This window comes from Nothobranchius furzeri, chromosome 8 (genome assembly GCF_043380555.1).
Source record: "Nothobranchius furzeri strain GRZ-AD chromosome 8, NfurGRZ-RIMD1, whole genome shotgun sequence".
Taxonomy (NCBI): domain Eukaryota; kingdom Metazoa; phylum Chordata; class Actinopteri; order Cyprinodontiformes; family Nothobranchiidae; genus Nothobranchius; species Nothobranchius furzeri.
In genome coordinates this window covers 71,715,005-71,739,858 of record NC_091748.1, presented here as the reverse complement: position 1 = coordinate 71,739,858, position 24,854 = coordinate 71,715,005, and the positions used below count along the sequence as shown (strand labels likewise).

General features: G+C 40.7%; 2 protein-coding genes across 2 annotated transcripts; one reads left to right on the top strand and one right to left on the bottom strand.

Annotated features, from left to right (window-relative positions):
- Positions 1-146: 146 nt before the first annotated feature.
- LOC129167796 (protein NCBP2AS2) lies at positions 147-1,656 on the top strand. The gene is made up of 2 exons (XM_054752082.2): positions 147-754; positions 857-1,656. Exon 2 carries the CDS (start codon positions 883-885, stop codon positions 1,186-1,188), a length of 306 nt encoding a protein of 101 aa, XP_054608057.1. The 5' UTR covers positions 147-754; positions 857-882; the 3' UTR covers positions 1,189-1,656.
- A 2,171-nt stretch (positions 1,657-3,827) lies between these two features.
- meltf (melanotransferrin) lies at positions 3,828-23,377 on the bottom strand. The gene is made up of 16 exons (XM_015971077.3): positions 23,237-23,377; positions 21,894-22,048; positions 21,436-21,535; positions 20,037-20,219; positions 19,724-19,880; positions 17,542-17,609; positions 17,259-17,443; positions 16,859-17,024; positions 15,530-15,681; positions 15,341-15,437; positions 15,066-15,260; positions 13,312-13,465; positions 9,768-9,835; positions 9,501-9,688; positions 6,628-6,820; positions 3,828-5,545 (listed from the first exon to the last, which is right to left on the bottom strand). The coding sequence occupies exons 1-16, from the start codon at positions 23,283-23,285 to the stop codon at positions 5,478-5,480; spliced, it is 2,178 nt and encodes a 725-aa protein (XP_015826563.1). The 5' UTR covers positions 23,286-23,377; the 3' UTR covers positions 3,828-5,477.
- Positions 23,378-24,854: the final 1,477 nt, after the last annotated feature.

Here is a 24,854-nt window from a genome sequence, read left to right as displayed (position 1 = left end):
GATTTTTATTTTTACTTAATTTTTGTTCTGTTGATTCTCTTCATTGTTTGAATTGCTATTTTACGGTGATTGTTTCACACTTGTTTCTCAATAGAGAACAATGAAGCGCGTTTAACAGCATGATTGAATAAATGAAAAATAAAATAAAAGGCTGTGAATGACGTCAGCAAATTCTTCTTTTCATTTGACTATGTCGATGTGCTGATGAGTGCTTGTAAACCACCTATGAATACTACTACTTAAGTAAAGGTACAAATTAAAGACACAATTAAACACTCAAATTAAATTATCCTTTATTTGCAACTCTAGTCTTAGCTTTCTGAAACTGATCAATTCTATTATTGTGCACAGAGGGACCCCTACGATGTAAACTCAGTGAAACAAAGTTCCATTTGTTTCTGAAGCATTTCATTATTTATTTTATGTTACAATCGAAAAATTGACTTTTTTAAAACAACGTCATATAAATACTGGTGTTTTATTAAATAATGTTTAATGGGTGCATTTACGTTTTAAATATAGAACAGTCCAAGCAACGTTTCCCCTGTGGAGATAAAATACATTATATTCCATACAGAAAGTAAAAGAAAGATTATACATGGAGATGCACATTCATAATTGATCCGCTAGGTGGCAGCAACGTAACTCAATGGATGCAAAACACCATTAAACTCTTAAGAAGAAGAATAAGCTCCACCCCCCAATGTCCGCCACCTTTTACCTGCATTCACTGTAGTCTTTCTGCTCACCTGAAGTAAGAACTTTCTGCTTATTAATTGTAATGTAAACGCTTACCGATATATCAGGAACCGTAGGTAATCATACACTCAGCCGATGAAAACTGTTGTCATTGCAGGACTGAAACGATACCCTGCGGACAAAATGCTCTCCCGGATGCTAGCTCATTTTGTCAACAATCTTCGCGTGGTTGAGAAGTTGGCGGAGTCTCGTCCGATTCGCAGGGCAGCTCAGATCACAGCTTACGCCATAACCAAGGCTCAGATCGTGGGCAGGGACACTTCGGAGCGGGTCATGCGGTCCCAGACCCTACGGCAGGTCCGAGCGGAGGCCGGTAAAGTCCCCGATGACCTGCAGGAGGTCAGCAGCCGCTTCAGGAAAGTCCGAGAGACTTTTGTTAAGGAATTGAAGGAGGGATGGAAGGATGGCTCCAGGCAGATCAAGAAATAACGAGGAACGGCTGCTTCTATGTTATTAAAGTGACTTTGCACAAAATGTAGCCTTTGTTTTGGGCTAGGACAGCAAAATGTAATGGGAATTAAGTTTCTGCTTGAGGAAATGCTGCACAAAACAGCCATCAAGTCACTGGTTTAACTGCGCCATGCACTTATGGCATCATTATTGTGTGACGACTGTGATAAAGGAGTCAGGTTCACAGCTTTCACTGGTCTGAGAAGATTTATGGTGTGGAAAAACTGACCATTTTCAAAATACTTTATTTCATAGTACAATGAACATTAGATGACACCAATTTAGCCAAATTATAGCTCTTATAAAATGTATTTTATTGGTACAACACATGACATAATACAAAAACATTGTAATCATTGTATTTATTGCCATGACTTCACATCTTTGTAAATAAAGCATGAATGCACATGTTTCAATGTATCAATAAAAATGTTATTTTAAAATACATTTCTTTGGTATTCTTGAGTTGTTTTAGTGTTTAGAAGAAAAAACAAACTTGTTAATGTCAAGGAACAAGAGAAAAATAAATGTTTGCACGTTTCTGTTCAATGGGTCTATAAGGATGAATATAATTACTTATATCGTAAGATGATAACGTTGAACTTGATTTCAACATTCTTAACAGTTTTCTAATTTGTAGGTGTGAGAAGATTATCTATGCTACTGAGTCTGTGTTTTATTACAAATGGACAGTTTGTTCATCTGTACGCATTTTCCATATTTAAGTTCAGTGCGTGCTTCAGTAAGATTTGTGAATTTTATCCAAGTGGTTGACTTGCTCTCAAAAGAAGTAAAGTTTTGTTCACATTTCAAAAGAATTTTAGGAACCTACATCAAATGCAGGAAAATGTACATTGAATTTATATCGCAGTGCTCCCTTATTATGGCACCAGGAGTAGATATTAAAAGGTAAGCATATAAAATAATGACCACCATTAAATACAAACATTTAAGCGCTTATTAAGATTTGTTTTCTCTAAGAAAATTCTCATGCCTTAATCCACAGAGCCAGCCTTAGACATATGTAATTTGGCTCTTTGATTTTTTATGTATCTAAACATAATTTAAACAAAGTAGAAATAAAGGTGCAATTTGTAAAATTGATACCCTGTGGTCTATATTGGTTACATCAGTCTATTTTATTATATTTCTCTCTCTGAGTTCTATGGCTGTTGCCAGTTATGGATCAAAGACTATTGATGACAAGCATAACCAGTAAATTGATGAGTAGATACATAAATTGTCATATCTGCTGTTACCACTCTGGTGTTTTACGGTAGGGAGCACTTTCTACACTTATTACGGTAGTTTGTCTCCGGCATTACAGGAAGTGCAGTCGTTTGTCGCCTGTTAGCATGTTGTTATAGTGCTGAACGACTCATTACAGGAAGTAAAACGCCACAGTTGACTCATTCACTTCACACATACATTTCACTGTAAAATCCAGTTGTTGATCATTGAAAAAGTAGCTTGAGATATTTTTAGAGCCAATTATTTGTTTCTAATTCACCATCAGAATTGTTAGCTTAACGTTAGCCTCTAGCATGCTTCACCCAATATTAAAGTGAAATAATAAAGATGGCTTCTAAAGCCTGAAATATAATTACTGTTAATGATTTGCATTGATTTGAAGTGTTGTTTGTGCACACCCCCTGAAATGAATGCAAAGTGTTCACATGCTGTAATATGCAGGTAACTAGTAGGCAGGTCAGAATAAAGTTATGTAAAAACAAGCACACCATTGTTTGTCTTGTGAAATTCCCAATGAGTTTGATGTGTCACATGAGCCTCTTCCTATTGAAAAAACAAAAGTTGGATCCGAGATAGCCGGCTTCAAAATGGCCACCATGGTCACCATCCATCTTGAAAAGTTTGCCCCCTCACATTTACTAATGTGCCGCAAACAGGACATTAATATCACCAACCATTCCCATTTTATTAAGGTGTATCCATATAAATGGCCCACCCTGTACAATAACGCTGCTGTCTTTTTTACCGTCGTGATCTCAAAATTAACTAGTTACTAATCTCCATTAGTGACGCCATTTTTGTTTTGGTTGTACCCTGCAAACCAGGCACACATTCTGGTCTGAGTTCTGCAGTGCAGCAGAAAGTATGTGAACAAAGATGCAGCCTGCTGCCTGCCTCAACCTGAGATTAAACAGCAAACATATTCCAGGCCTTAGGGGTACAAGAAATAACTTCTGGGTCACTCCTGTTTACTGGCTTCGGTTCTTTACACAACGCTGCAGATTCGGCAACCTCACAAACTCAGACTGTAAACAGCAACTACGTCTCCCTCTATATACATTTTTCTTTTTTTTTTTCAAAAAGAGAAAAACGGACACCCCCAGCCAGTTGAGAACGAAATCTGTTTAAGTACAACCTTCCTTCCAACATGATCGAGAAATTAGTGTTGTATGATTATTTTCAATTTCCTACATATTGCTCCTTTAAATGTGTACAAGCAAATGCCATTTATTACTGCATAAACATGTAGAAAAATATGAGTGGAACTGGGAAGGTGTTGATAAAAATCAAGAGACCAACATAAACTTTTAGCTGTGACATCTTTTAACATTATATCAGACAAACAAAATACACTGTAGAACAAAGAATATTTTGCTGTATGCAGGTTTATTTTATTCAGACAAGCATTGACAGTTAGTAACTAAATACAGTAATACTTATGCAGACACACTGGCCTGGCAACTAAATATTAGTCACACTTATTCATTTCACACAGAAATACAACTAAGAGAAGACGGTGTCTGACCGCATGATTCAGGACATATGCACTGATATGGTATCTGAACTTCATATAAAAATAAATCTCTCAGCATAAGGAAATACACATCCAATCAACGCTTTAAAACAGAAAACAATACAGAAAGAATAACATGCTGAGCTGTTAGGGTGAGCTGTTTTGGGTGGAAAACAGAAATTAGCACTTTTCACTGAGTAATTAGCAGCAAAGTAATCTGTTGACACACAAATCATTTAGAAGAGTTGAATTTCAAATTAATTTTAACCAATTTGTGCAGCTTAAAATATATTTCTGTTTGGGTGTGCATCACATAAACCAGGGCTGCCCAGTCGTGGTCCTGTCAGGCCGGTCAGCACGTTTGAGTTTGAACTCTGCTTCAACACACCTGATTTCAATCAGCAGGTGATTAGCAGGCTTTTGCAGAGCTTAATGAGCTGCTGAACAGGTGATTCAACCTCTTACCCCGGGTTTCCACGGGAGCCGTCAGCAGCACGTTACTGCAGCAGCACGTCTTGCTCGCGTAAACTGCTGCTTGGCCCTTCCCACGAGACGTGAAGCAGCAGGGGAGCAGCTGTCACCGACCGAGCACGAAGTCACACGAGTGACTTCGTCAGTAAACACAACAACAAGCAGGAGAAAATTACAACATGGTTTGTGTTTTATGTTCTGTCCGTTTTATAATCGCCAATACGGACCTGAAAAACAAAGGAGACCGCTAGCTAGGTGATAACTTCTCACGGGGACGCACATTTAGTAACTTTTTTAAAAGTAAAGCAACCGGAAGGCAGTACGTTCTTTATTCTGAAAATCTCAGGTGCTTCTCTCCATTTCCGCGTCCGATTTCCTGTCTTTCCTTCCCCAAACATGTCTAAATTGACCCGTTTCAGAGGCGTCGCGCGTAGGAAATAGAACCGGCGCGTAAAGGCCGCGACATGCTGCTCCAGAGACGCGGCCGACTCGCGCTGCTGACAGCTGCTGACGGCTCCTGTGGAAAAGGTTCTGTTGACCACAGCGGTTCCTATCAGCAGCTATGACGTGCTGCTGCAGTAACGTGCTGCTGACGGCTCCTGTGGAAAGCCGGGGTTAAGCAAGTGTGTAGGAGCAGAGAATCCACTAAGCCTGCTGAATACTGACCCTCCAGGACCGGGATTGGGCACCCCTGACCGTTTTCGGTGGCTCGTGTTGAATTAACATCCACTTTTTTGTGTGAAACAAGCTTTGCAGAGAAAAAATGAAATGTGTAAAGCCTAATTTATACTTCTCCAGCAGAGAACAAATCGACTAGCAGAAGCTAACCATTAGCATTGGCAACTCCACCACTACTGCAAATGTATGGATTAAACGAGTGTTCCACACCTTTAAATGAATCAAAAGTCAGCTTCTTCTTGTTATCTTCTCAAATTGTAGGTTATTTAATCAGGTACAAGGAAAAATACGAAGAACTGAAGGGAAACATGAATTAAAGAACGAAGAGGTGCAGAAAAGTTTGTGAACTTTCAGGTCACATCCTGTTGGTCATCATGATGCTGAGCAGCGCCGTCAGCAGCAGCATCCACACAGATGAGACGACTGGAGTCAGAAAATAAAATTACACAATCATCCAGCTCTTACATGACATTTGTTTACTTCATTTTACAATTCATAAAGTTTTAGTTAGTTAAATAATGTAGCCTAAGTTCCCTTCATTTTACGCCCCTGATTGCTGCTAATTTACTCTCCTGTCTAAGAAGAAACTTATTTTTTAAGTTTAAATAAGGCATCATGAACATCTTTGGTACGTTCTTGCTGTGTCTGATTTCTAATTCCATTTTTGGTTCTTTTTCAAAACATAGAAAAGGTTTCTTTTTACCTTGCTGACGGTTTCGTTCGCGGCTTCAAACTTCCTCAGAGCTGATGCTGATGGTGGCGTCATTTCCTACTCCGTTTATCCGTGGGCAGCAGAGGACGTTGTCGCCCTCTGCTGCCCACTCTCCCCTCACCGATGATGCAGTCCCATGCACGATCCAACGTGTAAACTACATCGTCCCTGTTCATGGTCCCACATCGACGTCTCCTTATCTCTATGGCCTCTTTTATCCATCTTTTGTATTTCTGTTGTTCGGTGTTTATGATCCTTGTGTTGTCCCAGTCCATTATATGGTTTTCTCTTGTGCAGTGATCTGTTACGGCTGACTTTATTGTACTTTCTGCTTCTTGTTTTGCTGCTCTTGTGTGTCTTCGACTTGTTTCTCTCTCGCACTCCTTTCTATGTTCTACTGTTCGTGTGTTGAGTTGGCGTCCGGTTTCTCCTATCTATGTTTTATTGCAGAGTTTGCATGGGATTTTGTAAACAACTCCACATTTACGCATGACCTGCTGGTATTTCGTCCTTTGTCCTCTGCTGCCCGCGGATAAACGGAGTAGGAAGTGACGCCACCATCAGCGTCAGCTCTGAGGATGTTTGCAGCCGCGAACGAAACTGTCAGAAAGCAAGGTAAAAAAAAAAAACCTTTTCTGTGTTTTAAAAAAGAACCAACAATGGAATTTGGCCTCATGAACGTTATCCCTGTGTTACGTGAAAGATGGCTGTGTTTATAAGACTGGGAAAATGGAACTCTCCAGAGTGTTGACCATTCCTTTACGTGAGTAAACGGTTCTGTGTTTCGTTTTACCTGCGCTCGATGAGTTGCATTCCATGTCGACCAGTGAGTCCAGGTAGCCCTGGCCCAGCCACTCCTGGTAGGTCTTCCTTTCACCGACGCCCACGATTCGAACAGTGGAATCTTTGAAGATGAGATCTTTACCCTTGTAGGCCTGAGAGTCAAACATCTTGAAACCGGGACCTGTGTCGCTCCCAAAATACGTCTGTAGAGACAAAGTAAAATACAATAAAAAAGAAATCAGAGGAAAAGAGGAATCTTTCTTTCTTTCTTTCTTTCTTTCTTTCTTTCTTTCTTTCTTTCTTTCTTTCTTTCTTTCTTTCTTTCTTTCTTTCTTTCTTTCTTTCTTTCTTTCTTTCTTTCTTTCTTTCTTTCTTTCTTTCTTTCTTTCTTTCTTTCTTTTAATATGCCTCCTTCTAAAAGGCTCTGTTATCCAGAGTTATCTCTGTAGTTATGCTGCTATAGGCTTAGACTGCTGGAGGACATACTGACCACTTTTCACACTCGACTACTTTGTTCTACAATTTGCTCTTTAACTGTATTATTTCTGCTATTTCAGCTGTTAACTTTTGTAATGGAGGTTAAAGAGTTACATTTTAATTAATGACCAGAGACATTAAAGACCCATATCTAGTATGGGCCCCATCTCTGGACACTGGGCTATTTAAATCAGAAGAGTGGTTCTTTTTATTACAGGGAAATTAAATAAACACTTTGCATGAACTGAGAGACAAGAGAAGAGAGAGAGACCTCCAAACGTTTAAGCAAAATGTATTATCTAAATGATTTTAAACAGTTTAACATGACTAACTCTCTAGTGATGGATACTCATGGAATGGAATGTGAGGTGGTGTGTGTTGGTGTGATGTCAGTTCAGAACCTCTGTTCTGGAGAAGCGCGTCTGAGTGGGAGATGATGTTTTGCTCCTAACTGATCAACGTTTGAACCGTGGTCAGAAAACAACATGAGGCGCCATCTGTGTCGCTCTACATTACCCGTCAGTGAGACTCCCGTACAGATCAGGCTGCCAGGTTCACGACCTTCCAATGGTACTGGAGCCGATGAAACAGCGTCCTCGGCACGACAAACCAGTCTTTGGATAGTCTCCAGGTAAAAAGCGACAGGTGTTTCACAGCGTCAAAGAGACCCCCCTTTGGGTCCGCGAGTTCAGCTTTTATTCTGAAGGAACCGTTGTTTTGTTGATAACAATGACAGGACATCCCAGCTTGGCAGTTCTTAGCTTAAAAGAAAAAGTTCAGATGGCCGGTCCATACTTGACTTAGCGATGAACTTCAGGGGATCTCGAGATCTGGCCAAATACTGAACTTAAAATGGCGTTGCACTGTTTTATTAATCTTGATGTTTATAATTCTAGACGAATCACAGCTGACAGATTAAATAAACACCACAGAGACTCTGCCACGCTTCAGACGTGAAGGTTCTGATTGGATTTGCGACCGGAATGTGTCATGATTATTTATCTTTGTGTATCAGTGTGTCTAGTGGCTAGAATAAGTCATTTACTTATTAAAACATTAATCATAACATTGTGATTTCACAGACCGGTCACGTGGTTATTATTGACTAACACTTTGATGGATTAGCTTTATTAAAATAGAGTTCTTTGATTAATTAAAAGAAAATAGTTCATTCTTCTGTCTTCACTGCTGGAATGTAAACAGTTTAGAAGCGAATGCATGACCTTGAGACTGTTTCATGCACACTGACACTGTGTCAAAAGGAAACAGCGGTTAGGGTAGAAATGGCTCCTTCATCACGTTACACTTTATTTTTTCTCTAAGTGTTTTTCTCCCCAGAAGAAGCTACAATGATGTTCTGCTGAGCTGTGGTGGCCTCATGGAGGGGGCCATCGTCTAGCACACTGCTGCTAACCACTTAAACATTCTCCCTCTCCTGATAATAACGTTTTGCTTTCTTTGACATAGAATGTGCTACTACTAGTTTACCCGTTTAATTATAGATTCACTAGGATAAATACAATAAAGTTTATCTCTCGCCAAATAGAATATTTACTAAGAAATCACAATGTAACCATAGACACACTACTTGGTATATATGTTGTGAGTGTGTATGTGTGTGTGTGTGTGTGTGTGTGTGTGTGTGTGTGTGTGTGTGTGTGTGTGTGTGTGTGTGTGTGTGTGTCTGATCTGTCTTCTCGACACCCAGTGAGTCGCGGAGGATGGCTGCTCATTCTGAGCCAGGATCCTCTGGAGGTTTCTTCCTGTTAAAAGGGAGTTTTCCTCTCCACTGTCGCTATATGCTTGCTTAGTATGAGGATTGCTGTATAGTCACTGACACTAATCAGTGACTTGATGCAATTTGCTGGGTTCCTTATATAGGAAACTTTTTACTGATTGGCTTAATGAACTGACCTGTATTGGAATGTTTATTATGTGAAGTGCCTTGAGATGACTCTTGTCGTGATTTGGTGCTATACAAATAAACTTAAATTGAATTGAATTGAATTTAACCTTGATTTAACCAGATGATTAAATTGAGAACTAATTCTCATTGACGACAATCTGGCCAAGAGGCAGCAGCAACAGACACATAATTAGCTTTACGCTAAAGAAAAACAGGTAAGATAAGTTAAAATCCAAGCCAATTTGCAAGCCAAGGTGGGGTCGTCCATGAATAAAAAAATTTCCCGGTGACATAGAAGAGAATGGCTTTTCATGTCCCGAGCGTTCCATCATCTATTCTCTTTCTGCGGCTAATGCAGGAAACTGAAGATTTACACGTTCAGCATGACTGATATTTAAAAAAAGAACAGGTGTACATTTCTCACCGAACCTCACATTTCAGCTTCATAATTTTTGCTTTTATACTTTTCTACATTCAGAATTACACATGAATTTTCTCACCTGTGCATAATCCAGGAGTCCGTAGATGGCGTGAATGTTGGTATCTGGTCGAACCATCACAGCATGGGACGGTACTCTGGCCAGGTTACAGTGTTTGTATTGTGAGACTTCGGCTTTAGTTCCCTGAGAGCAAAGCAGCTGGAAATCTTTAGACAGGAGATCTACAGCCCAGGATTCGGACGAATGACCTACAAAAGGAAGAAAAGCTGATGTTCATTTTAGATTTTTAAGATAAAAGGAAAAACTAAATTAAGGAACTTGTCTTGCCATCTGTGTTTTGGAAGACTGTGGAATGCTTGACAAAAGCCACATCTCCGTCTCCACTTGCCAGACATCTGGAAAAAAAGGATCTTAAATATGAAAACTGAAATTTCATGCTTTTATCTTTAATGTAAATTTGCGTGACTTTGATTAGAACATTTATAAAGCTTCATGGCAGTGTTAACCAGCAACGTCTCTGAATTAGGGGCCAGTGGGGCCGGGCCCCTGATGCAGTTTGTGTATGTATAACAATGTTCGGAATATTGCTAAGATTGGAAGCATCCTTTCCAGGAGTGATGCTGAAAAACTAGTTCATGCATTTATTACATCAAGACTGGATTACTGTAATTCATTACTCTCAGGAAGTCCACAAAATGTAGTTAAAAGTCTTCAGCTTGTCTGAAATGCTGCAACTAGAGTTCTGATGAGAATTAAAAAGAGAGATCATATCTCTCCTGTCTTAGCTTCCCTACATTGGCTACCTGTTAAATTCAGAATAGATTTTAAGATCCTTCTTCTCACATATAAAGCTCTTAATAATCAAGCTCCATCAGACATCAGTGATCTGATTGTTCCATATGTTTCTAATCGAGCACTTCGCTCTCAGACTGCAGGTTTACTGGTGGTTTCCAGAATATTTAAAAATAGGATGGGAGGCAGATCTTTTAGTTATCAGGCTCCTCTCTTGTGGAACCAACTCCCAGCTTTAGTCTGTGAGGCAGACACCTTGTCTACTTTTAAGACTAGGCTTAAAACATTTTTATTTGATAGGGCCTATGGTTAAAATCTGATGTTAGCCTAGATCTGGAGAAGTGGGGGAGTAGAGGGAGGGGGAGTGTACAGTCGGTAAAGACGGCTCTCCCTTGCCCTGCCTCCAACATGCCTCCATCTAAAAAGGCTTGGTTATCCAGAGTTATCTCTGTAGTTATGCTGCTATAGGCTTAGACTGATGGAGGACACATTGACCACTTTTCACACTCGACTACTTTCTTCTACAATCTGCTCTTTAACGGCATTATTTCCTGCAATTTCAGCTGTTAACTTTATTTTTTCTCAAAGTTTTTTTCTCCCCAGAAGAAGCTACAACGATGTTCTGCTGAGCTGTGGTGGCCTCATGGAGGGGGCCATCGGCTTGAACACTGTCGCTAACCATTTAATCTAGCTCCCTCTCCTGATAATAACACTTTATTTTCCTTGACGTTGGATGTGCTACTACTAGTTTACCCGTTTAATTATAGATTCACTAGGATAAATACAATAAAGTTTATCTCTCGCCAAATAGAATATTTACTAAGAAATCACATTGTAACCATAGAAACACCACTTGGTATGTGTGTTTGTGTGTGTGTGTTTTTGTGTGTGTGTGTGTGTGTGTGTGTGTGTCTGCTCTGTCTTCTCCATCCCCAGTGAGTTGTGGTGGATGGCTGCTTATACTGAGCCAGGAGGTTTCTCCTGTTAAAAGGGAGTTTTCCTCTCCACTGTCACTAAATGCTTGCTTAGTATGAGGATTGCTGTAAAGTCACTGACACTAGTTAGTGACTCGATGCAATTTGCTGAGTTCCTTATATAGGAAACTTTTTTCTGATTGGCTTAATGAACTGACCTGTACTGGAATGTTTATTATGTGAAGTGCCTTGAGACGACGCTTGTTGTTATTTGGCGCTATATAAATAAACTTGAATTGAGTTAAATTGAATATGTTTTTTTCTCTCTGGGGGGTTATGACATGTTGTGTCCTGCTAGGACAAGACTTTGTGCAATCTGTCTCACTGAAATCTTGCGCCGTCCAGTATTTCACCTTTCTGGAATTCTTTCAGTGTGACAAGAGCAGTCCTGTGTGACAGCCAAATCTATTTGGAAATCAAAGTGTGGCAAGGTGGTGAAACGAGGGCCCGGGCGGGATTCAATCCCCAGACTCCCGGGTGAGAGTCACGCGCACTAACCAGTCAGCCAAAGGGACATCCCCTTGGTCAAGTGGCCAGGGAGCATGATCAAATGGGATGCAGTGAAATTCACCCTGCCACAGCTTCCCCCCTCTTTCCACAAGCACGCCCCCTGTGCTCCCGCCCAGGGTGCCACAAGATTCAAGTCCATGAACCTACTTGACAGTACTACATGGTTCCTGCCAACAACACCAAATGTGGCAAGGTGGTGAAACGACGGCCTGGGTGGGATTCGATCCGAACTCCCGGGTGAGAGTCACACGTGCTAACCAGTCAGCCAAAGGGACATTCCCTTGGTCAAGTAGCCAGGGCGCATGATCAATCGGGCCACCTTCAATAGAAAGTCGTGGGGCCCAACAACTCCGGCACCAAGTTCAGATCATTCAATCAAAGTAAAGGACAAAGCACACGTAACGTCATGTTTATGTTCTGTGGGACAGATGTGAGCAGGCAGCCATGCTGGCTATCCTGGTTAGCTATCAAGACAAACAAAATATTAGGAGCACTTTGCCACTTGAACAAAAACTGGAGATGAGGGTCTCTAACTATTTGGTATCAGTAAATGTAATAATACAGCCAGGAGTCTTTCGCAGTCTCATTGGGAGTGTGGGGGGTTGCCAGCTGACGGGAAAATGTGTGGTTGGAAAGATCCCACCAGCTGGGGATCACTGGATAAACCTTTGGGATTATTGGATGTTGACAGAGGAGTTACTGAGGGGTTTGACAAGATGGAAGTTCAAGAAATGAACACTGAGTGTTTCTTTGTGATGTCTCGTTATACAAAGTTGTGTTCCTGATTCACACGTGATACCTCTAGTTTGCTTGGTTTGGCTATGTGTGTGTGTGTGTTTGTGTGTGTGCAAGTGCGCGCACTGCTAAGTTGCTGTGTCCCACCTCATTTATCATGGCTGAGACGTCGTTGGTTAAGACCACAAAAGCTGAACTCAAAAGGCAAAAAAAAAAAACAATGACTAGTTACGGAAATAAAAAGTGCACAAGATAATAATCTTGATTTGATTTAGTGAAAGCTGATTTGTCATTAGAATCTGTAACTCACTGTTTAAAAATATAAAAAAAACAACAACAACTAAATGTTTTAAATGACATACATTTGACAAAAAATCTCATTAATGTAATTAATGAACATTTTCACGAGGGTCATTTAATGAGGTTCTTATTCATTTTTTACCCCCGTGCTTTTTGGACACTGTTTCTGCAGCCAGTACAGGTATCTGGCGAGTCGAAGCTGAAATGCGTGTCTGTGTGCATTTTCTGGTTTCTGACTGTTTGTGTGCTGTTTACTGCTGAGTGAAAAACATGCAGGAAAAAAAAACGTCATCCTGTCTGTGAAAACACAATAAAAAGTAATGAGAGCAAACCTAGACAAGTTTCAGCTGCTTTTTAAGCTCCTATGAGGAAAAGCTGCAGATTTAGGGGACAAATCTGAGCATATTTTAGTAATTATATTATAAATGCATACATAGTATTTAGTATTTATTGTTATTTTCTGTTAGTGTGTGTAAAGAAACTTCTGGTGGCATTGCTGCAAAAATTGAACAAAAAAGAAAAGAAAAGGGTCAAAACATGGTTGGAAAGTTTTCTAGCACCTGAAGGCACCGTCGTATCCATCATACAGGTCTTTTTCTTTTTCACACTTGTTCTGTCCTGAGCCGTCTCCCACACACAGGTCACACAGGTTGCCGGGGAAACCAGGTTGATTGGCACCAGGTACACAACTCTCTTTGAAGAACTCTCCCACCGCTAAACATCATGAAAGATGGAAAATACACAGTCAGAGTCTGGCAGGACAGGTTATGGAGAAAAAAAAGAAATCAGTCACTCTCAGGATTTTGCAGCTTTGAGATCTGTGTGTGACAATAGATTTGGTTGTGTCAGAAAATTTTACTTCTAAAACTTTATTGTGCAAAAAGAAATTGCATAAGTAAAAAAATTATCACAGTGGCTGGAATGGGCTTCAACAGAACTAACTATCCGTTAAAGTAACAACAATCAAACTTAAGCTAGAGCTTTAGCTTGACCAATTTCATCATTGACACCACTCTGCAGCCCTCTTGATAGATTTGTGGAGTGGGTAGCTGTTCTAGGGGGCGCACTTTACCTCCTTTACAGCTGTTAGCTGTAATGCTAGCAGTTAGCCGATAGTCAATAAAAAGTACATGAAGAAAAGAAGTGTGCTTTTTCTGTTGGCCTCATGGTGAAGCGTGGAAGTAAATAAAGGAGAGTAATCTCTTTGGAGGTGAAGCAAAGGGCTAAAACTTGTGTGAACGTTGGTGTAGCCTACTCTAGTTTGGGGGGGGGGTAAGGGAGGCTACAAAATCACAGACTGATGGTGACCTGGCTTTGTTGCTACAGTGTGGATCTTTTTACTTCTTGGTTTATTTCAGTATTAGTTGGCTCAAGTTAGTGTTAGCTTGTTGTTAGTGCTAGCGACAGCAGGCTGCAGCAGGGTGGTTTACCCCATCCATCCATCCATCCATCCATCCATCCATTTTCATCCACTTATCCGGACTCGGGTCACGGGGGCAGCAGCCTAAGTCGAGAGGCCCAGACTTCCCTCTCCCCAGCCACTTGGGCCAGCTCCTCCGGGGGAATCCCAAGGCATTCCCTGGCCAGGTGAGAGACATAGTCCCTTCAACGTGTCCTGGTTCTACCTTTAGGTCTCCTCCCGGTTGGATGTGCCTGAAAAACCTCACCAGGGAGGCCTCCAGGATGCATCCTGACCAGGGTTGTTTACAATTGTTCTAATTCAACTTTCAACCAGTAGGGTAGAGGAGCAAGAAACTGCTCACTGTCACTTTAAGAGCCCGGCTTTGAATTAAGTAATAATATTCTTACTGAACCCAAAATAAAAATAAAACGATTACATTCTTATTTGAACATCTTAGGTGTGTTCTTGCTGTGTATTAGTCCTAATCCCATGCGGTCGTTCTTTTTAAAACACAGAAATGGTTTTGTTACCTGTTTTGTCGCTACGTTTCGCCAGCGACTGCAGGGATAAACGGAGAAGGAAGTGAAGCGCCACCATCAGCGTCAGCCTGAGGAAGCCTGCAGCCGCCGGCGAAACGTAGCGACAAAACAGGTAACGAAACCGTTTCTGTGCTTTAAAAAGAACGACAGCATGGGATTACATTCTTACTCGAAAAGCTGTTAAGAGTTTGAATAAAGAGGGTTTTGTACAAATTTTTACATTAATACATTTTTGGAATATCAACATATAGGTATTCAATTGTATGTAAGTGAGGGAAATCCACCAGTTTTTATTATCTAGTGGGTGAATCAAGGATTTCCGTCTAAGATTTTTACATGAGCTCCTGCTTCGGCTTCTCTCGCACACACCAACCTTGTGGAATCTCACAGCCTTCACTCTGGATCAGTCCTCTCTCCATCAGCGCTGATACGGGAACGTTCCATCCGGCCGTGCGACCATATCCGGTGTGACAGGAGCGACGGCCACGCAGGTCATCAAGGTTACGGATGTCAACGCTGCTCTTTCTCACCACTGAGACAGCATAGTACATGGAACCTTCACGTTCATCTAGACAGGGAGAATGAAAAAAATAAATAAAACAACACAAGAGCTACTTGTCATTAGATATAAACCATGTGTGTTTGTACCTGTGTAGCTCTCAGCAGCAGCAGGAACCAAACCGTAGTCCTTGCCTGCTTTGTAGATGTAACCTCCATCCAGATTTATGGCATCTGCCTCGTTGTTCTACACAACAGTGTTTGAAAAGTGATAAAATATTTTTGAATATACTTTATGTGAACACCTGAGCAGCAGAAACTGCTTTAAACATGCTTTACTTTGATTCTTTCCATGCAGTCGGTCAAGGAGTCTCCGTGGACACATCGAATGGTGGGAGTGAGGTTCTGAGTTTGGAAGGCTACACTCATGTCAGCACATTTCTGCTGCTCCCCACTGGACAGCACACACCATCTCAAGACACTGGGCATCTCTAGGATGAAGAAGAAGTCACAGGTAAATTGCGGTGTAATTAAATCAGAAGGATTAAAAGAACTGAGAGATTTAAAGGTGCAATATGTAGGAACTCTGAATAATCACAAAACAGTCCAACGTCTAACTACTGTTGGAAGTAGGGATGCTTCTCTGTTGTCGCTTGGCTTCCCGGGGCTGGAGGCCAGGAGGGGGAGCTGGCCGTCTGGTTGGGGTCTGGGGTGGTGGGATGCTTTGCTCAGCGTTGGGCGGGGGTGCCTGTTCATCATCACTCCAGCAGAAAGGGGCGAACTCTGGGGTTGTACCCATTACGCAGCAGCACCAGGACCAGAGTGAATAAGGTGTGTATGGGGAGCATGAGTGGGTGTCTAGCATTCCTTTTTGCAAGTCTTAGGTTGTATGTGTATGTGTGAGCATGAGGGAGGGAGTGTGAGACTGTGTCTGTGTATGACTGTATATGTCAGGTGGGGTCTTGGACTCCTCCCCTCTCCTGGGACTTCTTGTGCTACTATACATCTTCGCCTCCTCTCCCCCTGCCACATTTGGTGTGGAGTGTGGTGCCTTGGTCTGCCTGAGTGTTCGCGGTTCCTGGGTCAGGGGGTTTAAGATTTTTGGAGTCTGCCTGATCGATCCTGGTGGCTGCCTGATCAGCACCTGGCAGCGCAGGCATTTGTAATTCAACACTGGCCGGCAAAACGCAGCAGCTTTTTGTAACGATCCTTAGCAAGTAAACAGGAGCAACCTAGAAGTTGTTCCTTGTACCCCTAAGACACCACGGCATCTTTTTGTATGACTCTAATATCAGATACAAAAGGCTAGAAGCTAACACTGAGCTAATAATGCTAATAGTTAATTTGAAACAAGTCTCTAAAAAATCTAAAACTACTTTTTCAATTACCGACAACTTGACATTTTGTTGAAACATATTTATCTACTCAAAAGCTTACTGTGTATTTGACTTGTCATCTAGAAGGTTCTAACCTGCAACAGCCATGAAACTCGGTACACGGTAGTGAAAAAGTCCCCCGTGTGTTTTAATAGAGGACCGCAGTACCCAAATGTGACCCCAGGATGTCATTCTTACTTCCTTCTTACTTAATGTACTTTTCATTTTTTATTTATTTATAAAACTTATTGAATTCTTAGATTTTATTCCATATTTTGCAGGAAGGCTTCACCTGCAGGTTTACAGTCCATGGCTCTCATGACGTTGTAATAGTTGCTACCCATCCACTTCTTTGGGTCGTCGGACTCAACGCCTTCAAACATGGTGGTTGATTCGGAAAAAAGGACAGTTCCCCCTCCGTAATCCGCTGACGAGAACATCTTGAAGCCGGACTTTTGCTGAAAAACACAAGATTACACTTGTGATATAAAGAAACCTCATGGTAAGTTTTCACCTCGATGATGAAACCATTTACCGTCCACCTGGACTCGTGAGCCAAACCTAACTCATAAAGAGATTGGCTCACCAGTTCAAAATGTTTTTAAATCATTTGTTTGAAACCTGGATCTCTTACAGCAAGAGCTCAAAGTATATGTAAAACACAGTGTGATGACTGCCACCTTTGCACTTACCAGACCTTCCTTCAACATGTTGAACACCACAGAGGGAGTGATGTCACTGTTAGTTACGACGCCACGAAATGGGATTCGAACAAGATGGCACCTTTTCCAGTCAGAGACAGAAGCTCTGGTGCCGTCGCGACACAACAGCTGATAGTCTGATGATTTCAGGGCCTGTGCCCATGCTGGGCCTTGACCTGGGGAACAAACAGCAGTTAAGCCACACATGGGCAAATAAAATGAGTCTCTATTGCTTATGTGCTGACTAAACACGTCATGTTGAGTAAAATGTTACCATTGGTGTTGTCCAGGACTGTAGTGTGTTTAATGAAAGCCACCTGTCCCGCATCTTCAACCAAACATCTAAAGAGAACAAATACAAAGAAAGATGCTGGGATTTGACAACTAGTGAGCCAACTTTGTTCACCTATATAAAGTTAATCTTGAGATTTTGTATTCAACGTTTGAGGCTAAGTTACTACCTTGTAAGCACAATGAGCATTTGGAAACATATTTTATAGCGTATAATGTACTTTATCAAATAACACAAGCCTGAAGGTCTACCATGGCCCCCTCCATGTGGTGCCCTCATGGAGGGGGCTATCGTCTTGAACACTGTTGCTAACCATCTAATCATTCTCCTTCTCTTGATAATAACATGTGCTACTTCTAGTTTACCCGTTTAATCTTAGATTCACTAGGATAAATACAATAAAGTTTATCTCTCACCAAATACAATATTTACTAAGAAATCACAATGTAACCATAGAAACACTACTAAGTATATATGTTGTGTGTGTGTGTGTGTGTGTTGGGGGTTAGTATTGATTCAGTCGATGGTAGAAGGGTTTGAAAAGAGAAAAGCAAAATAAGAAACTGAAATTAAAGTCTGGGTTTGTTGTTAGGTCACCACTCAAAGAGTCGACAATGAGTGTGTGCGACAACGTGCGGCTGCTTGTAGAAGAGTTGCATAAGGGTTGCAGACAAACAAAGAAGAAAAATACCAGCTATGGATCTTTCTGGCATTCTTTTATAGTCTGGATTTTTTCAGTATATCCTGGAACTGAGTGGTCAGTGCTGGTTTTTCTCTCTTTCCACAAGGCTGTTACTAGCAGCTGAAGCTAACATCTCAGGCTGGTGTTCACAGAGGCATGGCTCACCGTGACTCTGCGGTAGCATGACTGCGACCGGTGTTTAAATATTGCTGATGTTGAAGTGGGGCATGTAGATGTAAGCAGGAGTTGCTATCATGTGACGTGTTATCACAGCCTTGATCGGAACAGAAGTTTTTCTCTCACCTTTTTAACATTTCTAATTTACATAAAAAGTAGGTCACACACAGCTTTGAATATTTAGCATGCTAAATGCGACCACCCAAGCTGGTTTTATTCAACAACACCAAGAAAAAATGTGCCTTACATTCTACTGCCTCTTTAAATGATAAATGACCCGCACTTGTATAGCGCCTCTCAGAGTAAGGACTCCGAAGCACTTTACACTACAGTGTATCATACATCCATTCACACACACATTCACACACTGATGGTGATGAGCTACGATGTAGTCACAGCTGCCCTGGGGCGCACTGACAGAGGCGAGGCTGCCGAGCACAGGCGCCACCGGTTCCTCCAACCACCACCAGCAGGCAATGTGGGTTAAGTGTCTTGCCCAAGGACGCAACAGCAGAATTCTCTGTCCGGAGCCGGGATCAAACCTGCAACCTTCTGATTACTGGACAACCTGCTCAACCTGTTGAGATGCTGCTGCCCCCTTAAATTCTTAATATAAGAACTCTCGATTAAAAGGTGTTCTCAGAAGTGTGGACGCAGATGTTTTATAACATTAACTTGGGCTGTGGTGGGCACTAAATACAACAGTAATACAATTACTGTGGGCTTTTCAGTAAATGTTGTAACTGTGTGTCTAGCTCAATCTTATTGTATTTTTGTGTGTATTTTTCCTAACTCGCCCCACCCACACACTCTTTCTGTCTTCTCCATCCATTCGCTTTCATTTCCATCTCCGTGTCCATTGGAATTAAAATTCACCAAATGCAATTTTAATAAAGTTCTTATATCTGGCGGAGCATTATAGCTGAAGCTGTAAAACTTCGCCCGTGAGAGTAAAGCTTTAGGTCTTGTGTGGCACTTAGACATCACTTCTGATTGCTTTACAGCCAAACAGGACACAGGGCGAATAAAAAAGAAACCCCTCTAGATTACTCACATAGGTGAACAGGTTCTGCCTCCTAATTTACAAGAAACTTGTCCATTTTATCTATTCCTCACCCTTAATTGATGCTTAATACACACTTATTAATGAATATTTTATAAGAAGCATTTTTTGTAAAGTGGTATAGACTATGTAGTTGTCCAAACTCTCTTTGTACAACATATTTTCAGCTTTATTTAGTTATTTTGTACATTTTTTCTCTCAAATTTAACCTGTAACTTGCATCAAGCAACAACATGTATTACCTAAAAGCTCCTTCGTAGCTGTAGTACTTCTCTTTGTCACTCATCTCACATTTGTGCTGTCCGCTTTCATCTCCTTTGCAGAGCTGACACAGAGACACGGGGTCACCAGCCTGGTTGGCTCCAGGGATACAGCTCGCGTTGAAAAAGTTTGCAACACCTGATCAAGCACAGGCAGAAAGAAATATTCATTAATATAAAACATGTTGCAGCTGTACTTGTTTCAGACAAAGCCTGTGTTTAACAAAGTTTCTGCTCATGTCTCATCAAACATTCATAGATTTTCCATTATTTGTGTTTTCTCCAGCTTTCCTACCTTGTGGAATGTTGCAGCCCATCACCGACATGTAGCCCTGGTCTATTAAGTATCCCAGAGGCATATTCCAGCCAGCGGTCCGGCCTTTCCCAGTGTGGCAGCTCTTCTTTCCTTCCAGGTTGTGGATGTTGATGCCGGAGTTTGCTGCCTTCACTACGGCAACTGCATAGTAGGAGCTAATATCTGGGGAAATAAAAAGATCACAATGAAACACTGGCTGGTTCAGCAGTCTCATTATCAGGGAACTGATAGATCAAGAGGACAAAAGTACATCCCAACACTCTGGTTGCACAAGTTCATATTCAATACAGGGATTACAGTCAAGATAGCAGGTGTCGCAACTAAGAATGTGCTTGCATAAATGCCATCTTATCTGCAATATTAACTCAGGTTATGTGTAGAATTATACATACTCTCATCAATAAATTTCACAGAGTTAAAGTTAATATGAAACCAATAAAATGAAAATATAAATTTTCATTTTGATGGGAAAACATAGATTTTTCTTACTCTATTTTTTTTATAAAGTCATTCACAAGTGGTTCTTAATCCTGGTCTTGGAGGGCCAGCATCCAGCACATTTTAGTTGTTTCTCTGCTCCAGGACACTTGATTCAGTGGTTTATTCACCTGTGCTCATCAGGCTCTGCAGAAGCCTGTTAATCATCTGCTGATTTAAATGTGGTGTGTTGAAACAAGGTTCAAACTAAAACATGCTGGATTACGGCTCTCCAGGACTAGGATTAAGAACCACTGCTCCAGTATAAATACTCAAAATAATTTTATAATCTCTTCACTCGAATCAAAATTAACTCCTCGTTCTAAAAATGTGCATCACAGTAATTGGGACTCCATCCCTCTATTATCTGAACCATTTTTCCGCACTAGGGTGGCGGGGAGCTAGTGGCAGTCAAGAGACGGGGGACATCATGGACAGGTCTCCAGTCCATCAAAGGGTCTAACATGTTCATGCCTGATTTTTTAAATTTATTTATTTTTTGGTCAGTTGGAGGAAGCTACATGCTAACTCAGCGCAGAAATGCTGCAGCTGGGATTTGAACCTGTAACCTCTCGCTGCAATGCTGATAATGATTCCTTCAATCAATCAATCAATCAATCAATCAATCAATCAATCAATCAATCAATCAATCAATCAATCAATCAATCAATCAATCAATCAATCAATCAATCAACCAACCAATCAATCAATCAATCAATCAGTCAGTCAGTCAATCAATCAATCAATCAATCAGTCAATCAATCAATCAATCAATCAATCAATCAATCAATCAATCAATCAATCAACCAATCAATCAATCAATCAATCAATCAATCAATCAATCAATCAATCAATCAATCAAATATTATCAGCTATTATCAATGAAAGTTAAAAGTTCTACCTCCAGCTTTTGATTCACTTGCAACCATCTTGAAGTTGGTGGTCTTTGTGGCAGCATAGATTTCAGTGGCAAACATGGACAGAGCATCAACGTCTTTAGTCTACGGAAACAGAAAAGATCACAATTCTGATGTCAAAAATGAAAGCCACGACTCAGAGAAACACACACAGAGCTGCACTACCAATTCATGGTGTCATTGCTGCCAATTGTTTCAGCTTCTTATCCTGACAAGAGCTACAGTAAGTGTTTAAACGATCTGGTTTTGTCCAATTCAAATCTAGTGATATGCTTACGTCATACATTACCCATTGCATTACGAGATGCCAGTAAGGGGGTTAGGATTAGGGTTAACCCTTTCCATCGAATTGCTTTGTCTGGCTCCTGATTGCTGCTTATGGCATCCAGATGGTTGAAATACCTTAACTAAAATATTGCAAATCTTGTTAATGAAATCTCACCTTCAGCTTCTGAATGCAGCCTTCGATCGTTGGCCCATGGACGCAGCTGAGGGACGGACGGATGGAGACCGCTGAGAAAGCCTGCGACATGGCCTGACATTTCTTCTGCTCAGGGTCTGAGATGGTGCACCATCTGATGGTGCTTTGGCAAAATGCTGCATAAATTCAAAAAGATGACTTGATATTATGTAAATTAACAATTTGTCAAAAAAAAAACAGGAAGGTGTGGAAATGTCTGCTAGAGGTCTGGAGCTTGAGCTAGAATTGTTCTAGAAAATTCCTAAAGAGTTCTGGACGTGTAGATGTTCTAAATCAGCACCATATTCCCCAAAAAGTAGGTGATGATCAATGTTTTGTTGAAAATTATGTCAAATCAGCAGTCTGTATTTTCTTATATAAGCAAAAAGCATGAAGAGCTACCAAACTTTAAATATATTTAGTCAAACTTAACATTTTTCTTTAACAAAACTATTATTTTACTTCTTCTGGTGCAATTCATCATGTATCTGATTTATTTTTTTTGACATTTCAATATATTTCTACACCTATTTTGACTTTAACGTAGAAAGTCCTGCTACTAGTTTATCCGTTTTTAAAAATGTGACTTCTCTGTCTTCTCAAACCCCCCAGTGAGCCTTGGCGGATGGCTGCTCATACCGAGCCAGGTCTGCTGGAGGGTGTGAATGTGTGTGTGTGTGTGTGTGTGTGTGTGAATGGTTGAATGATACACTATAGTGTAAAGCGCTTTGGAGTCCTCTGGCTCAGAAAGGCGCTTTACGAGTGCAGGTCATTCATCAATCTTCCTGTTAAAAGGGAGTTTTCCTCTCCACTGTCGCCACATGCTTGCTTAGTATGGAGATTGCTGTAAAGTCAAGTCAGTGACTCGATGTAATCTGTTGGGTTTCCTTACACTGGAAACGTTTAACTAATTGAAATAATGAACTGAACCCAATGCACTGATCAGTAGGTTCAATTGGAATGCTTACTTTGTAAAGTGCCTTGAGACGAGTTTGTGAATTGGTGCTATACAAATAAACTGAATTGAAATTTAATTGAATTTTGCCTTTTTTATTTGTACTTCAATAAAGTAAATTTGTTCAGTTCATTGAATTCTCACAGAAAATGCAAATCACATCAATATGTGTTCTAACTTGTTCATTTTTATAAAGAAAAGTCAAATATTTGTTTACTGCTAAACTACATCCACACAAAAAACTAGCTGAGCACACTGCACTGTACAAAAACATCCCAAATGATGACAGTTAAGACATATTTCTATGTAAAATACCTATTTACATATAGACGTGTCTTATTTAGGTAATGAAGGACAAAAGACACCTTACCAGTCTGTAGAATTAGCAGTAGAGCTCCGGCAGTCCTCCACGTGGCCATGGTCTCAGCCGAGCTCCCTCACTGTAAACCTCCAGTCCCTTTCTCTTCAACTTATATGACTGCTGTGTCAAAGTCTGTCTCCTATCAAGGTTAAAGTCCTCGCGTGAAGCTTTTAAAAATTAATTAACAACTAAATCACCTGTAACATCTGGGTCTCGGAGTTCACGAGGCTCGGTGCAGCGTTTGTAACGTGTACCTGGTCTGACACGTCTCTGCTGTTGACATCTGGCTGAAGGCCAAATCCTGGACAGAGGAGCCTTTTCAGGTCTACACTCAGTCCTTGCTTTTCCGCTTTACATCTTTCCTGCACTCGTGTGGTGCTTTTCCACAGAAATCCTAAAAAGATTGAGGCTGTTGGTGCCTGACTCAAGGCTCTGATGAAAACCCACAGACAAGGAGCCTGTTTACCTGCAACTTTAACCTTGTCTCCAACCACAGAGGGTGGCTTTTTAGCTAGCTTTGTAGCAGATGCTCAATCTTGCAGTAACTATTGCAATTAAAATAGTTTCCCTTAACTGCAAATTTCTCATTTTTGCACCACTTGTTGGCTTTCAGCTGAAGTTTTCATTCCCAAAAGCAGGATTTCATGATTTTGGTTAATCAAAAGAGCAATTTTGACATAATACACTTCTGGAACGAAAGACCATCCATCCATTAAAAGTCATAAAAAACCAATTAAACTAGGAAAAACAGTGATATTCGCTGGTGGGGTGAGGAGAGCAGAAGGCGCTTCCTGTCAGCATCAGCTGATCTGAATCTGCTGAATTCCTCTTTAAACAAGAGTCTTGTTTACTCATATTGTTGTCACAGAGCTGAGGTTTGCATCTTATTTACAAGTTTCCGACTCAGCTATATTGCTTTCATCACACTGAGCTTTCCTAAATGGTCACGTACAACACGTCCCGTATGGCAGGTGGACATTATATGATTTTTATGAGACTTTTAAAGATGTTCCTGATTTTTGTGCTGCTTTTTATTTGGAGTCTTATCTTAACTGTTCATTTATTCAGTATTCTACGTTTTTTTTTTTTTTTTTACTGTATTGTTGCTCAACTGAACACATGACGATAATAAATAGAAAGAAGTGATGATGTGAACTTTGGATGTCAAAGACAAAGTTGAAGATTTGTGTAGAAACCACCGGTGACTGTAGAAAAAGTTCTGGAGACGGAAAACCAAACAAAAAATTTATCACATTTTTTGCAAGTCCACTTTATTTTCAGCTGATTTGTTTGTTTCAATGAATAGAATATACCTCAGATATCTGTATCTTTTCACATCCATGTTAATGTAACGTGATGAAGGAGCTATTCCTACAAGGTTATTTATCCTCTATCCACAGTTGCCTTTGACACGGCGCCAGAGTGCATGAGACAGCCTCAAGGTCATGCATTTGCTTCTAAACTGTTTACTTTCCAGCAAAGAAGACAGAAGATGAAGAGACTCTTTTCTTTTAATAAATCAAAGAACTCTATTTTTAATAAAGCTAATCAAACAAACTGTTAGTCCATAATACAATGTGACCGATCTGTGAAACAACAATGTTATGATTTATGTTTTTAATAAGTA